Below are 15668 nucleotides of genomic sequence, written 5' to 3'. Positions count from 1 at the left end.
TTATTAACTGAAAAATGTTTTAATACTTCTCAACTAAAACTTAAGCGTGAATGAACTTGGCTTTTTTGAGGCAGGCTAGTAATTATGGTAACTCATTTTAGTCTCATTCAGTGAAGTGCAGTTTCCGTGACGTTGACAGAATGATTTTAACTTTAAAATACATGAGTCATAAATTTCAGGGCAACCGAACTTGCTGCTTTCTGTGGTTTTTCTTATTGGTTTCATTGTGTTCCTGGTTTACATTTTCTTGTATTTGGTTGGTCGCGACAGTTCACCAGGTGTATCTCCGTTTCGTGATTGGGCGATGGCGGAGTGATGAGCTTCAAGCATGGTAGTCTGTCTTCTGTGAAAATTTCCACTTCTTTCATAGGCAGTTTTTTATAAAGTTGTGTTTTGTGTAAATATTTATTATAGTTTTGTAACTAATATCTTAAGCTACATACAAAGAATGAGGAGAGTGACTCTCTTTGTAAATGGAACTTCCAAAAACGGCAAGGTAAGAAATATTAACTATTATAGTTGTAACAGCTTGCTTATAAGATCTAATTTATTCAATCATGAAATGAAAAGTCACCTCACTGGTACCGAGCATTAATTAGCATAGCTTTGTAACAGTTATTGTTTGTACTTACCAACGTGTCGTGCTACTCAGTCCCTTAACGTTTGCAAAATCGACAGTTTTAATGAGCTAAAACAATCTTAACTGTATGTGTAAAAGATTTTAGTTATCTGCTCGTAATCATTCAAGCAATAGTTTAGTTACTTGAGTGGAATTATTATTAAATACTTTTGAACATTGCTGGTGGAACGTGAATTTTTGTCCAAGTTTTAGGGCTTTAACAGAGTGAAGATTTTCTCTTGAGATTTGCCTGTACTTTGCTCCATCCATTTTCTCTTATATATTTGCTTTATATATATATTATATATATTGCATTTGCTTATATATTGCAGTTGTTGTATATGACAGTTTGGTGCAATGAATAATAATTCAAATATCATTCCAAAGGTTTTTTATGTATATGTGTTGTGTGTTTCTACTGTTTTGTTGAAAGAAGCATCAGTATTATCAATGAAATAGCGTGGCAGCTGATAAAGTACACCTAGACCTGTCACTTTTCATTATTGGAAGAGACACTTCAGTCAAAGTCGTACTACATATGTGAAGGATGAATAGAGATCCATTTGTTAGCCTGCTCAATATAATCTGAAGATTAAAATGGGTGGGTTCTTCTGTAAACAATATTGACATCCCTAATACAGTTAAAGTCCTAGTTTCCTTAGAGATATAAAAGGTCTTTCCCTGCATGTGTCTCAGGTAGTAGCAGTGTATGGAACTTTGGCAGACCTGCTGTCTGTGGCGAGCAACAAGCTGGGAATCAAGGCTTCTTGTCTCTACAATGGGAAAGGGGGGCTCATTGATGACATTGCTCTCATCAGGTAAGGAGGAGGTAGATATACAGAATCTGAAGAATTCATTCAAGGCCAATATGTATGGTGACTTTTTAAATGAACTTTTCCAATGTTGTAGACCTGAATATTTAAACGGTATTCCGTATTTTGACTTCATGTGGGTTTTAATGCTCCCTTTGGGTTTTCAGATATTCAGATAAAACGGGGTTGCTAAGCCCATTTGGCGATAATGACACATGCTTGTTATTTGATAGTTGTATGCTGTGACCTTTCTGTTAGGCAGTGCTGTTGTTATATTGCAGTGTGATTGAGTTATTTTTGTTCATCCTGCAGGGACGATGATGTGTTGTATGTTTCTGAAGGAGACTCTTTTGTAGGTGAGTCCTGCAGTTTTTAGTGTGCCTTTCACCCTAAAAGAGATATAGGTTCATTAAGTGTCATCATCTACTAAGGAATTGTAGGACTCAACTGGGTGCTAAAGCTGTTATAGGTCAGAAGCTTCACTGCGCTGCAGTCTGTGGAAATACTTGAAAACTGCTGTCCTAGGTGGAGAAGAATGAATTTGCTTTACCTATTGAATTAAAGGGAAACTTTTGGTAGGCCAGATTGAATATACCCTTTAGGCAGGATGCTTGAGTTTACACTCCTGCTCTACTGAATGGAGCTGAGGGATCTTTTAATAGCTAGGTATCCAGGAGCTTGGCTTAACTTCTCATTTGAAAGATGGGCCCATGCCACGCAGTGCCCCTGGTCACCATGCTGGGGCATTAGAATCCTGGATATTCTGGTCCACGGGAAAAAGCGCCCCCTACAGGTCCACGAGCACTGCTTATAGCAGCAATCTGGTTTTCAGTACTAGGCTGGAAGAACGCCACTGACCACTTTCGTCCTTGTTTGAGATTTCACGAGATCAGGCGGTGATGTGGTAATGAAGCCAAGTGGGTTTGTCACTTAGTCTGGCACCAGACTTCCCTCTCCGGCAGCGGTATATTTTAAGTCTGTGTTTTTGTTGTTGTTCGTGTATTGTGCGGTCGTCTAATTTCATGCTTTGCCAGACCCCCAGAATGAAGAGAGAAGTTCAGATGAGCTCTCAGGTGCCCACACCGACTGGTTAACGCTAAACATTGGGGGACGGTGTTTCACAACTACACGGTAATGTGCCTTTTAAGAATGTTGCAGCACTGATCTCTCCACACTTCTGAAAGGGAAAAAAAAGATATTGAAAATAAAGGAAAAATATGAATGTGGAGTAAATGGAGTTTTGTTTTTGCAGCACTTGATGTTTCTGCAGACCTTTAAGGAGTCTTTTCAGAAATATTCTTTTTAGAAATATAACTATGAAATACATAATTAACAACAGCAATTAAGAAATCTCTCAATCAGTAATCTGTGTGGGTATAAGCTGTGCAAGCTGTTTATTGTGTAATCCCCATTTGTGTTAGGCCCTTTGGCTAAGATGAAAAGGCAGGTATGTTCGCATTGCTATTTTCAACTCTGGGCAGAGGTCAAAAACCCAGGTCTCACCCCTGCAGGCTTGCACACAACAGGGATACTCCTGCCCCAGGCAGGAAACATGCATTACATTTGACCACAAAAAAAAACTAAGGGAAAAAATCCTTCTTTGAGACTGAATATATTTTCAAATTAAATTACACAGTAGCAACTAAGAGCAACAAAAAGAAATTCAGCAGTTATTCTCTCACTCGTTCTCATGTCTTCATTGCTCTGTTGAAATGATCATTGTTTCATTGCCCACAGTGATCACTTTTGTTTGTATGAAACATAGATCACCTTTTCTATAGCCACCATCCCCATCATACCAAATGTCATGCGTTCATACCAAGTAACCTCAAACAGTTACATATAATGTGAAACATGTTGCTGCTCCTTGTCTTGGACAAGACAGCCTTTCCTTCTCAAGAAAAGCATACAGTAAGTGCACACAACGAAACGTACAGATTTAATGACATGCTGCACAACCCTGTTGGATATTGGTACCCTGTCCTGTTTGTTCTGACACCGTTTCCAGTTCTGTTCAAAGTGTGGTTTAAGTAGTAGTTTGAACTCGTGGTATTTGAAACTGGGACAAATCTCAAGCTGCTTTTTGTAGAACGATGCGATTCTGAAGTGGTTGAGTGCAGTGCTGAGTCTTTGCGGTACTGATGCAGGGTGATTTGACCTGGGATTTGAAAGACAAGTTTGAATTGGCCTTCTCTGTTTCTCAGGAGCACCCTGGTTAGCAAGGAGCCTGAGAGCATGCTGGCACACATGTTCAAAGACAAGGGTGAGTCTCTGGGGCAGTCACGCCAAGGTTGATAATTGCACTAGCTGGAGTGGGGGTTCCATATTTTTGCTGTTGTGCAAAGTGGTTATCCACTTTGAACTTTAAAACAAATGCTTTTGGCCATTTATGTTTGTGACTGAATTAAGCATGAATTGGCAGACGTCCAAAAAAAGCAGAATGACTCCGAAAAAAATGATATTTGTGCATAAATGGCTTTGAATTAACTGTTGAACTAGCTGATCTGCTAAATAGCTATATTTTTTCTTTTAAAAATAAATGTGGCTAAACGGTTCCTGCTTCAAACGTTTTCACTTTCGTATTTCATGATTTCTGTCTCTTTTCCCCAGACGTGTGGGGTAATAAACAGGACGAGAGGGGGGCATACCTGATAGACCGCAGCCCGGAATACTTTGAGCCCATCCTCAATTACCTGCGGCACGGCCAGCTCATCGTCAATGAGGGCATCAACCTGCTGGGTGAGCAGGGCTGTCGGCACAGCTGACCACTTACCTCACAGTCTCCTGGACGCTGTAGCCCAGGGCGGGAGGACACCTTTTGTCCTGTAAAGTCAATACCCTCCAGGACTCAAGGGCAGCAAACATTGAACGTCTGAAACAAATCCTGATTTGCATTTAAAAGCCACAGGGCCGGCTTTGAGCACCCCTGCTGCAGCACGGGAGAGGGATAATGACACAGCTCAGGCGTAGCGCACTGGTATAGAAAGATCTGCTTTAACCGCTTGTTTACATTTTGCAATACAAATTTCTCAGACAGTGAGGAAGAAAGAAAAAAAACTCAGAAAAAAGAGGGAAAGGTGAGAGAGCAGAGGGTGCCTTTTATGCTTCATATTTATTCCCCCAAAATTGCACATCTTATCATGAGAAATACACCCCCTTTCTCAAAAGGTATACAAAATGGTTGTGGGATTCTCAGATATGACACTTGATATTTTGGCACTTTCAGTTGAGATTCCTCTGTATTGTGGAGAGTGTAGCTGTAGCCTGGTTCTGTACGATTTCCCTTTAGGTGTGCTGGAAGAGGCCCGGTTCTTTGGAATTGAACAGCTTGCTGAGCAGCTGGAGGTAGTCATAAAGGTAGGAGAACCGGTTCATTTAGTCTGCTGCCGAGACTGAGTGGAACAACTTTGTTTTTTTTATCTTGACATGTGCTGCCTTTAACTCTTAGCTGTTGGCTAGGTGTCAGTTTATCCATCTGCTATTAGAAGCTATGTAAAACAAATTCTGGTTATTTTCCAGTGTTTGACGTGTGCCGTTTAGTAGAGATTATTATTCATCCCATCCTTCTCTATACCAGCCTGAGAGACATGCCATGAAGATATGGTTTTTCCTCATTTCAGTGTAAAGTGAGAGGGGAAGTAATAACCTGCAGCTCTGTTATAATCTGCAGGTGCAGTGCACTTATCACAGGGTTCCTTTCCCTGCATGATTGTTTAACTGCAGTGGTGTCCAACCATGGGTCTTCAGGGGTTCATTATACCTAGGCTCCTGTTTACCTAATTATACTTATTTGTAGCTTAATATTTAATCAATTAAACTTTTCAAATGTCAGAATCTTTCAATATGACAAGCCCTAATGGATTTTTGCCCTCAAGGACTGGATTTTTGTAATACTGTTTTTGATACCTTGTGAATCTGACTGACTTTGGCTTGTCCCAGAATTCCCAGCCGCCAGAAGATCACTCTCCCATCTCGCGCAAGGAGTTTGTACGCTTCCTGCTGGCCACGCCCACCAAGTCAGAGCTGCGCTGCCAGGTAAAGAGCCAGATCAGGGTGTTCCTATTCTGAATTCAGTGCGTCTTGACTTGCCTCATTTCTGTGGATGTCTCTAATTTGGTACTGTCTGGATGCCACTGATATGAAATAAAGGGACAGAATTATTTGTGTGAGAGAGATGCACACATTTATTCATATTTTGATCAATCTGATTTGATGTGTAAAATTGCACAAAGCGAAATTACACCTATGCAGTGCACCAGATATCCTTTGCAAATCAAATGTTTGCATTGAGTTGACATGTAAATAAATTTGCTTTGAATACCTGACATGATCATAAGTGAGAAATATCAAACAGAAACCGGATCTGCACAGACATTGAGGTGAGGGAGCCACTGGTATCTTTTCTTTGTCCCAGAAATGTCACACCTCCCATAACTGTGGCTCTTGTTGTGCCTTCCAGGGTTTAAACTTCAGTGGAGCTGACTTTTCCCGTCTTGACTTGCGTTACATCAATTTCAAGATGGCTAACTTGAGTCGCTGCAACCTCACTCACGCCAACCTGTGCTGCGCCAACCTGGAGAGAGCGGACCTGTCTGGAGCTAACCTGGATGTGAGTGCAGGGGCATGTCTCCCTCCCAGGGTACACAGACTGTATCCATATCAGATGCTTGTGTCACTGTTGACGCGGGCGCTTTACCTTTTTCACACCATCTTTGCAGCCTCCTTCTCTCATACTCTTTGTGTTGAGGTGGATCCCCTGCCCTGCCGCTCTCTGCATCTAAAATGTGCTGACCTCTGGGCTTTCTGTGTGTTTACTACCTGCAAGTCCTTTCAAGAGCTGCTACATTATGGCTCTTTGATCAAAGTAGCAGACAATAGGCAGACATTGCCCCCGGCTCAGTGAATCAAGTTCTCTGCTACTCTAGTTGAGGTGCCAGCAGTCTGGTGGTGCTCCTGCTGTTGAAAAAAAGATTAAGGTAACCTTGTTTTATAGACATTATCTTGCAGTGGCTTTGTGATTTTTCCTTTATCAAAGCTCTTATGCACTTCGCCTGTTCATCTGTCTCTTCAGGGCGCAAACCTTCAGGGTGTGAAGATGCTGTGCTCCAATGCTGAAGGGGCGTCTCTCAAGGGCTGCAATTTTGAAGACCCCTCAGGCTTGAAGGCTAATCTGGAAGGTGAGTGCTTTATGAATTATTGATCTCATCTGCCTTAATGAATCCGATTTTCAAAAGTGGGATTCGGTGGCATAAAAAGTTAGTTTATTCAGTAGGCTAGCAATACCCATAGAACCCAGCACTGCTCAGCTGTCCATTTGTGCTGTCAGGCGCCAATCTGAAAGGGGTGGACATGGAGGGCAGTCAGATGACGGGTATCAACCTGCGAGTCGCCACGCTGAAGAATGCCAAGCTCAAGAACTGCAACCTGCGCGGTGCCACACTGGCAGGCACGGATCTGGAGGTGAGGGAGAGAGGGTGACGAATCCTTCAGTGCACTACTTGATACATGCAAGAGATAAGCTTGCACCAGAAGTAAACTACCTTTGTTCATTCTTTATGAGCTGTGTCATCCTTTTTAGCATAGATGTAGATAAAGCTGTTGTAGTGACTACTGGTATTGGACCTGAATCAAGTAGCCAAGACTTTATTATCACACCACACTGGTTTCTTTAACTGTTGCAATTAAAAGTGTATTTCCCAGAATGGTCATCTTCATCTTTTTGTGTGCTTTTCCTCCTCCAGAACTGTGACCTGTCTGGCTGTGACCTTCAAGAAGCCAACTTGAGAGGGTCCAATGTGAAGGGTGCTATCTTTGAGGAGATGTTAACTCCATTGCATATGTCGCAAAGTGTCAGATAACCTCTCTTGCACTTGCAGATTCCATAAGGGCAAGCTGGCCGAAGGGAGAGTCTCTTCTGACATGCCTCAATGCTAGACAACCAATCTTGGCCCCCCTTCTCACATGCCTCTCCTATCAATAAGGCAGTCAGTCCTAATGTCCCTTCCAACGTACACCCTAGACACGTACTCAGTCAACTTTATATGCAGCTTTGGCAGTTCAGCCAATGTATTAGCTTTACGTCCTCACCCTAGGACATGTAATCAGATCCAGTGCACTCTTCACTCTTTCACATCAGTGTTTAAGAGCTTTGATAGGTGGTGCTGTTATTCTTATTTAAAAACCACAGTGCCCTATATATAGTGCTGTAGATGCTTGGGGTATTAAATGCAGAAGTCTTTTCAGGCTGTTTGTAGTCTTTAGTTGATAGATCTGGGATCATACTAGTTTGGTGCATATTCTAATATTCCTGCACAGCAAGAACATCTGGACCGAACTTAGCTGTCGGTCCCACGGCTCTAAATATTACATTTTAGACTACAGTTAAAACACCATATTAAACGCAAGCATGATGTGGCAGTGTAATTATGTAGACAGCTCGTTTATAATTTCTTGAAGGCATAGATGCATCTTAGGACACAGCTGTTAATTGCACTAAAATGTACATTAATGTGCCAGGTCTTTCTTTTAAGCCACCATAAAACTCTTTAAGAGTTCATCAATGAAATGCAACAGCCACTTTTTGATACCTTCTATAGACTGAAGACAAACAAGAAATAATCTTATTTAATAAAATAAGGATTGCCGGTTTAATTACAAATGCAGGGGTTTCGAATGCATAAGCACCAAAAGTTTTGAAAGCTGTTTTCTCTGCAGTCTTTGAGATTGGATAGTGTGCAGGTCTGCAATGAAGTTGTGTTTCATGTGTTAAAGAGGTGTAGGCTACGTAGAGCATTCAGGGGACCTTGGGACATAGGCCACACTAAGGAAATGGTAACTTCAGTGCCTAGCGTGGGAGTTTCATTCACCTTTTGTTGGACCTCAGTGCTCTATTCTCTTGTTACGTTGTGCGTAATAAAGAGGTACTTCATATGAATAACGTAGGTTTGGAGTTTCAGGTGTTCATTTCAGGGTGGTCTTTTTTGCATGGTCTTATTATCAGACTGTGTGGTGTCGAGTTATGATTGTTTTTCCGTGGTCTGTATTAGTTCCTGATCTGAATCCCACTGCTCCCAATCAAAAGTGAGCAACTGTTAGGGAAGAAACATGGAAGTTGGTTCAAAAGGATGGAAGCGGGGCTGGCGTCTCTATGTCCAGTTCATCCTTTTTGTTTGTGCAACTGAATTATACCCAGCAGAAAAAAAAAAGGTGACATGGAATTCAAAAATGAGGGTGAGAATGGCAAATGACATGCATTGGGAGTACTGGAGATACAGGTGTGATAACTAGTAAAACCTGGAGACATACTGTAAGTGGTACAGAAAAAAAGGGAACCAAATATTCTGACTGTTAATATAATAAGTATGTTCTTAACCAAATTCAAGGTGGATAATTGTGAAAACAGTACTCCCTGGAACAGTAGAAAAATTAGTTTCTTGGTTAGACTTTTTTTGCAAAGTTGTCACTAAGATGTGATTTTCATCTTTTATTTATAATTGAAGGTAAATCTAAACCATTATTTTCTCATAATGTTATCCTGTAACATTAACCCATTTTAAAATGTAAGCTGGGAGCTCCTTATTTCTTATGGTGCATATCCGTCTTTGTGTTGTGTTCAGATCAAGTGCTTCCCAAATAGTGCGGGCTGTTCTTGAGCAGTCTCCTGGTGCTGTCATTCACTGCTGCTCCGTTTCGCACCCAGTGCCCAGCGATGTCCTGTACAGCAAATGCTCTGACAGAGACTAGAAAAAACTTGTTTTGCAGTTTTTAGAACTTCAGATTTAAAAGTAGCCCAGTACAATGTTACCCAATCCATGATCTTAATCGTTAAAGGAAAATTGAGTTCATATTTTTGAGGGTAGTGTATATTTTACAAGAATGCAATAGTAGTCATCTCTAACATAAAATATCAAAAACAGTTATTTCCTTTGTTCACTCAAATAGAATGAAAACATCTCAGTCAGTGTGGGTTCAAAATTTCTTTTGCTGCCCATTTCTCTCCTTCTTTAAAAACAGCGCATATTCAAAACCCTCTCATTGATTAAAATAGTTTAATTAAAGAGACTGGGAATTTTCTTTTTCTTGCAAAACAAGGTCATGTTTCAGACTCAGTAGCTGACTATATACTTTTTAGGGCAGAGTCAGTCATTTCCCAAGGTTCCTGGGTTTGTAATGAAGGCAATCATAATAGATTTTAGAGCATTATTTTTAGAGGAAAGGTCTGTATTGTCAGCATATCAAAGCCCTGCGAATAAAGGGTGAAGGTTATTTATTTTAATATATCGAACTATATATTTAAGTATTACAGGGTGGATGGAAATTGCTTTTTATGAAGTCTGGGTGACTAGATACCTCCATGGTGTCTCGCCCAGTTCTGTCACCTTTGCACTCAGCCACAGAATTGTATTATCTTGAATGGACTGTTTCATAAAGTTATATAAATGGAAATAATATGTTGTTATGTGTCTTTATTTCACTCTAGATAATAATGCTTTACTTTTGTTTTAATTATGTTTATACAATAGATAACAACTTTGTCATACAAACACTTGGCATACAATAACATGTGTTTTATTGTATTATTTGCACCTCTGAATACTTCACAGACCTAAGGCTTGGAATTACTTTTAAGTGTAGTGCAAATTATTAATAATATACTCATTTGACTGTTATATTTCTTCAGTTATCTTAGCAAGTTGGATTTAATATTTCTAACGTATTTACTCACGGAGACATCCAGCAAATGCTTTTTTTCCCGCAGCTTAGTAGACTTCTGTATTCCATATTGGGAAGCATCCTGGCAGATGAAATTGCCCAAATACTGGGGCAGATTTACACAGTTTTCAGGAATATGACATTTCTTTGCAGCAGGTGCACTGATGTTGTGTGGACTGACAAGACAAATATTTGTCCTCTAAACTGCCCATATCTCCATGAAGACACAGAGCACCTCTATTTTAATATGCATCAGCATGGTCTTCAGTCCAATCTGATACTAATGTAATAAAAGTACTTTGTATTAAGATGGGAGATTTGGAAAGATTATATACAAGATTTAAATTTTTCAAGTTCCGGTTATGGTATCACATATTATTGCTGTTTATAGCAACCTGGGCCAACCAGGGTTTTCAAGGTAACTCAATGTGAAGTGAAAGATGACTTGACTTGTCGCAGATTTGCTTCCAAGTCTCTGCTGGATTGGATTAGGGTAGCTCTTCTATGCTTGTATAGTTTCCCCTGCTATTCTGGCTAATCTCCTTAAGTGCCTTTCAAATAGATAAATGAATGTCATCACCGGTTTTCTATCACAAAACGATTCGTCTGGAGCTCTGTAAGTAAATGTGATGACAAGCTATGTCACTTTAAATAATGTGTACGTTTATTTAAAAAAGGGTATTGCTGTCCTCAGAAAAGCTTTGTGAACTGAATGCTTCTACTGTATACGTTAATGGTAACATAAAATGTATTGGGTTTTACTTATTGAAAACTGGGTCTTAAACTGTAATGTAATCTTGTTTTTTGAGATTTATTTTGTATTGCTCTGTTCATTTATCTGCATGAAACAGTAAAGAAAGCTGGCATTAACAGTGTTTTAAGTTAGTTCAATGGTAATGTGAATTATTCTCTTAAAAATGTAAATGGTATTTATACATTGTCAGTCTCTTCCAAGGTGTAGACACTGATCAGGGCCTGTGGTGGATTATTTTGTTGAAGGGTGTACCAACTCCTTTCTTCAGCTTAATGTGTCAAAAATCAAGGACATGATCACTGATTAAAGAAAGCAACCACCACTTGCCAAACCAGCTGAAAAGTCGCTCAGGAGCAAGACATTGAAATTGTCCAGTTATAGGTGTCTTGGCTCTAGATCACAAGCTAACCTTGGGGAAAAGCACAGATGCCATACCTGTATGTAAGAAGAGCCAACAGCAACTGTTGTTCCTGAGAAAACTCCACTCTTATTAATGTGTGTACTAAAGCATGACTTAATTCTGCAGAACCTTCATTGAACCTGTCTTGACATTCATGCAGTCACCTGTTTGGTAATCTTAATACACACAATAAAAACAGACTGAGCAGGATAGTGAAGGCAGCCAGTAAAATCTTTGATGAGCAACAGCTACAGCTGTCAGATCTCAAACTAATAGTGTGGAAGGTCAATATAATTACTGTCATGACCACCCTTTGCACAGTGAATTGGAGCTCCTTCCATCGGGCCATGGATTTTCACTAGCTAGATTCAAATGCAGTAGAACTAAGGTATTTTTTATTCCTACAGCTATTTTAACCTGCTTAATCTGGACAATTGATTGTGTATGTTACTTTATATCTATTTTTGTCATCATACAAATATTCGTCTCTTATGTGCTAATGGGTTTGTGTTGTGTTAAATGAATTGTGTTGTGTCTTTCACCTGCCGGCAGGTAAAACAAGTTTCCCATCTGGGACTATAAAAGGAAGAAATTAAATTCAAAGGGCTTTATTTCCCCCTTTCTAAAATCCTGAAAAGTTCAGACATGTTTGGTCTTGGAATGATAGAGACGTAGCTGCAGTGAAGGACGCTTTGCTTAGAAGTTTCCTCTGGAAGATGACCATTTCTGCACCTACTTCCCTAGCATTGAAGCCAAGCGAAGATAGTGAAGGTTGCTAATTGTCATGAAATGGTGGATTGGCATTGCCGTGTGTGTTGTTTAGTAATGTTTAATTCTTCAGAGCTTTTAACACTTAATCGGAGAGGATTTAGTGGTAAGCTCTTAAAAAAGCTCTGTGGGGGCACCTAATTGCTTCGGCTGAGTGCTCTGTGAGTGTGAATGCTGTGCAGGTGTCCAGGTTAGCACATAATCCCTAGACTGGACCCCCACAGTGAGCACTGGACTCCTGCATGGAGGGGCAAGCATACATACAGGGTATAAAAGGTGGAGAAGCTGCAAGCACACAGCACCTACGAGAGCACAGAACACCATACGTATCCCAGCAAGGTAAGATGAAATCATCGTAATCATGTTTTATATTATACTACATTTAAGGAAGTTCAGGTTCATAGCTGTTGTTCAAGCCTTCTAAGCTCTCGTTTACTGTTTAATTATTTGGGTGGGTATTAGGCCCTGACTTGCTGGTCACCTCTTTGCAACAATTAATACCCTAATATGATACGTAGATACAGTTTGCTTGAAAGAGTTTCAGAAAACCTGGCACACAACAAGCATTGAGAGGTGGAGTTGTACACTTTTGATTGTATCGTGTACCGTTCTAGTGTGTGGCAGATAACTCCAGAAATTTCATCTAGCACTGTAAAAGTATCGTGAAGTTTACCTGTAAGGACTGCCATTGCTGTGATTAACAAAGATATCCATCCCTACGTTTCAGAAAAATTGCTAGTGACTGATATGTGAGAAGTAAAAGGGAGTGTTTTATTTTAAAAAAAGGAATCAGAAACTTTTTTGATGGCAAATATCTGACATTTTCTTAAATTAGTTTATGCCTCACTTTAAAATGGTTCCAAACTGACAAGTCTAGTACCAGAGGTAAAGTAGTAAGAAATGTTTACTTCCTAAATTATCAGATAATTACACTGGTGAAGGTATCCTCCGAGTTTGTCTCAGGGTCGTCCGAGTAGTGTATATTCGATGTCTGTTAGGAAGTCTTTCTCGTAAAAGCGACACACAGATCTGTTTGCCGTTTCAGAATGAAAGCGCAAAAGAGCTCCCTCTTCTGGCTAGTCGTGGCCATGACATTGGTGACGCAGGCGTGCAGTCAGCACTGGTCATACGGCTTGAGACCTGGTGGAAAGCGGGAGGTGGAGAGCCTGCAGGACACGCTGCAAGACGTAAGCGCTCCTCTCTGATCCTGAATCACCGTCCTCATGTGAGATCACACTCTGTCACGCGAATTACTGAATTGCAGAGGCCTTTGTCCTTTTGCCCTGGGATTTTTAATAAACACAGAGAGTCAGGACCTCGGTTTTACATCTCATCCAAAGGGTGGTGCCTTTTTACAGTATAGTGTTCCTGTCACTATACTGGGGCTTTAGGACACACACATACCATGGAGTGAGCGTCCCCTACTGGCCCCACTAACACCTCTTCCAACAGCAACCTTAGCCTTACCCAGGAGGTCTCCCATCCAGGTACCAACTAGGCTCACACCTGCTGAGCTTCAGTGGGCTGCCATGGGTGTTGTAGGGTGACATAGCCGCCTGCTGGCAAAGTGGCTAAAAAATCCTTATGACATGTAAAAACATTTTCTTAATTATCTCAAACTCTTCTTTCATATTTGTGTGCAGATTGCGGAGGAGGTGAGGAAACTGGATGCGATCCGCCAGCCTGGCTGTGCTGATGTCTCTCCACAGAGCAGGCTCTCCAGCCTGAGAGAGTTGCTGGTAGGAGAGCAGTTGAACCACATGCTGTTCGTCGTCTCAGAATTGTCACAGTAGTAGACCTTGGTCAATGGTCTTCCTTTCCAAAGTGGTCCAGTCAAATGGAGAAATGGTGTCAAATAAATAAAAATGGACATCAATCATTTGATTTTTACTGCTACTGAGGAACATTAAACTAATAATAATAAAGGGATTATTAGAAGGCCATGATTGGTAAAGGCCAACAGAAATTTGACCAGAACACCAGGGTTAACACCCCTACGCTTTTTGAGATATACATATTGGGAATCCTTTGAAACTGAGTTGTGTAAAGTGAATTAAGTAGGATTATTTTAGGATGAGGGCTTAAACGGCAGTTATATCTGTAAACAAGGAGGCTCTGTTACAGGAACCGTGTTAAAAGACAAACATGCTTATAGATGAAACTTATTTACACAAAAGTGCTCTGTGAGCAGACCTGTTGTTTCTATTGATAATGGGGCTTGAGAGCATAGAGTTTAACTCGGCTCCTGGTGGCCCACGAGTCTCCTGGTTGGTGGTAGTCAATTAAACAATTAACCTAATTATTTTCTTAGTTACACACGGATAGTATTTTTCTTAAGGTCTTTTTTTTCAGCTGACTAGTCAAAAAGTTTAATTCAGAGGAGACTTACCTATAACCCCCCCTTGGAGCCTGGTTATCACTACACACCAGAAGATGCAGGCTCTCCAGGAACAGTCCCTGCTTTAAAAGAGAGTGCTCATGCTGTGGTTGTGTGGAATAATTGGGCTCTTTGCTCTGGAGTTGCACATCTTGACTACCCCGTGTAGACACTGCTGTATTCTTGCATCAGTTTCCCACCCAGGGGAGGCCTTGTGTTCACAATTGCCTTAAGCACTACAGACTCGCCAAGCTTGTGAAGCATTCATTAGAACATCATGGACATGTCGTTACAGAATGAAGTTGCAAACAGGAAAAGTCGCACCTGCCTTCATACTCTATGTGACCCCCCATAAGTTAGCAAATGTTTCTGTTTCTGATTTGAAATTGGAATTCGAGAAAAGAGGTCATTATTTTTAATCTATTTGCAAATATATTGTAACGCTTACGGCCGACAGGCACTGTGTAAGAGCCGGCGTACCAGAGCAGGTGATGTCACCGCCCTTCCCTGTGATAGCAGGACTACAGCTACTGGGCTGTAGAGAGATCTCTCTTTAGCTCACGGGGCTAGGTCGCTGCAGAGAGACGCGGAAGTCCCTATACTTTGGGCCGACCAGATGCGGCAAGGGCGCCCGCCTGAGCCCCCGTTGCGTTACAATATTATTTTGTCCACTCACAGAACGTTCTGTTTTCTCTTTTATTGTAGGCGAGCCTGGCTGAAGAAGAAAGAGGACGTAAAAATATATAGGCATTGAAGCTGTGCACCTCCAATAAAACATGGCATTGATATCAGCTGTGCTTCGTGCTTATTTACTGGTCCTTTAACAACTGGCCCTCAGCTGCACACAGACACTAGGAAGCGTGCGCTTCATTAGGCAGATAGGCAGAGTAAGGAGAGTGTATATCTCTGCACTGAAAACAAAAAAGAAAAATCGATGTTTCGGCTGTTAACGCAGTCGAAATGGTGTTTTTTTTTCATTTCATTTTTTCAGCGTGAAATTACTCTCATCTTCTTCCTAATCATTCCTTTGGCTAATATCCCAAATTGTTTATACTAGGAATAAAAATGTGACCGTTACGAAACTTTTAGCCCTGATCAATAGCTTAAATTCAGAACAACGTTGAACAAAAATGCATATATTTACGAAATAAGTAATAGTTACCACTATTGCATAGAGCATTACATATGGTTTTATTGCTCTACGTTAAAAAGAGGGGAAAAATATT

At 40.7% G+C, this 15668-nt stretch overlaps 2 protein-coding genes across 2 annotated transcripts; both read left to right on the top strand.

Annotated features, from left to right (window-relative positions):
• The first annotated feature begins 292 nt into the window (after nucleotides 1–292).
• On the top strand, nucleotides 293–9879 carry kctd9a (potassium channel tetramerization domain containing 9a). The gene is made up of 12 exons (XM_006625305.3): nucleotides 293–496; nucleotides 1316–1437; nucleotides 1744–1787; nucleotides 2466–2562; nucleotides 3636–3694; nucleotides 4042–4170; nucleotides 4721–4788; nucleotides 5371–5466; nucleotides 5891–6040; nucleotides 6503–6608; nucleotides 6758–6891; nucleotides 7173–9879. Exons 1-12 carry the CDS (start codon nucleotides 449–451, stop codon nucleotides 7287–7289), a joined length of 1170 nt encoding a protein of 389 aa, XP_006625368.1. The 5' UTR covers nucleotides 293–448; the 3' UTR covers nucleotides 7290–9879.
• A 2494-nt stretch (nucleotides 9880–12373) lies between these two features.
• LOC102690373 (gonadotropin-releasing hormone 2) lies at nucleotides 12374–15233 on the top strand. The gene is made up of 4 exons (XM_006625306.3): nucleotides 12374–12404; nucleotides 13111–13252; nucleotides 13709–13804; nucleotides 15148–15233. Exons 2-4 carry the CDS (start codon nucleotides 13112–13114, stop codon nucleotides 15187–15189), a joined length of 279 nt encoding a protein of 92 aa, XP_006625369.1. The 5' UTR covers nucleotides 12374–12404; nucleotide 13111; the 3' UTR covers nucleotides 15190–15233.
• The last annotated feature ends 435 nt before the right edge of the window (nucleotides 15234–15668 follow it).

The sequence above is a fragment of the Lepisosteus oculatus genome, chromosome 2, assembly GCF_040954835.1.
Source record: "Lepisosteus oculatus isolate fLepOcu1 chromosome 2, fLepOcu1.hap2, whole genome shotgun sequence".
Taxonomy (NCBI): domain Eukaryota; kingdom Metazoa; phylum Chordata; class Actinopteri; order Semionotiformes; family Lepisosteidae; genus Lepisosteus; species Lepisosteus oculatus.
This window is presented reverse-complemented; position numbering and strand designations above follow the sequence as displayed.

Coding starts and splice junctions, on each gene's coding strand:
- LOC102690373 (XM_006625306.3), top strand. CDS start 13,112: ATGAAAGCGCAAAAGAGCTCCCTCTTCTGGCTAGTCGTGGCCATGACA. Junction 13,253..13,708: donor TGCAGGACACGCTGCAAGAC/GTAAGCGCTCCT, acceptor ATTTGTGTGCAG/ATTGCGGAGGAGGTGAGGAA. Junction 13,805..15,147: donor CCAGCCTGAGAGAGTTGCTG/GTAGGAGAGCAG, acceptor CTTTTATTGTAG/GCGAGCCTGGCTGAAGAAGA.
- kctd9a (XM_006625305.3), top strand. CDS start 449: ATGAGGAGAGTGACTCTCTTTGTAAATGGAACTTCCAAAAACGGCAAG. Junction 1,788..2,465: donor TGAAGGAGACTCTTTTGTAG/GTGAGTCCTGCA, acceptor ATGCTTTGCCAG/ACCCCCAGAATGAAGAGAGA. Junction 4,171..4,720: donor TGAGGGCATCAACCTGCTGG/GTGAGCAGGGCT, acceptor ATTTCCCTTTAG/GTGTGCTGGAAGAGGCCCGG.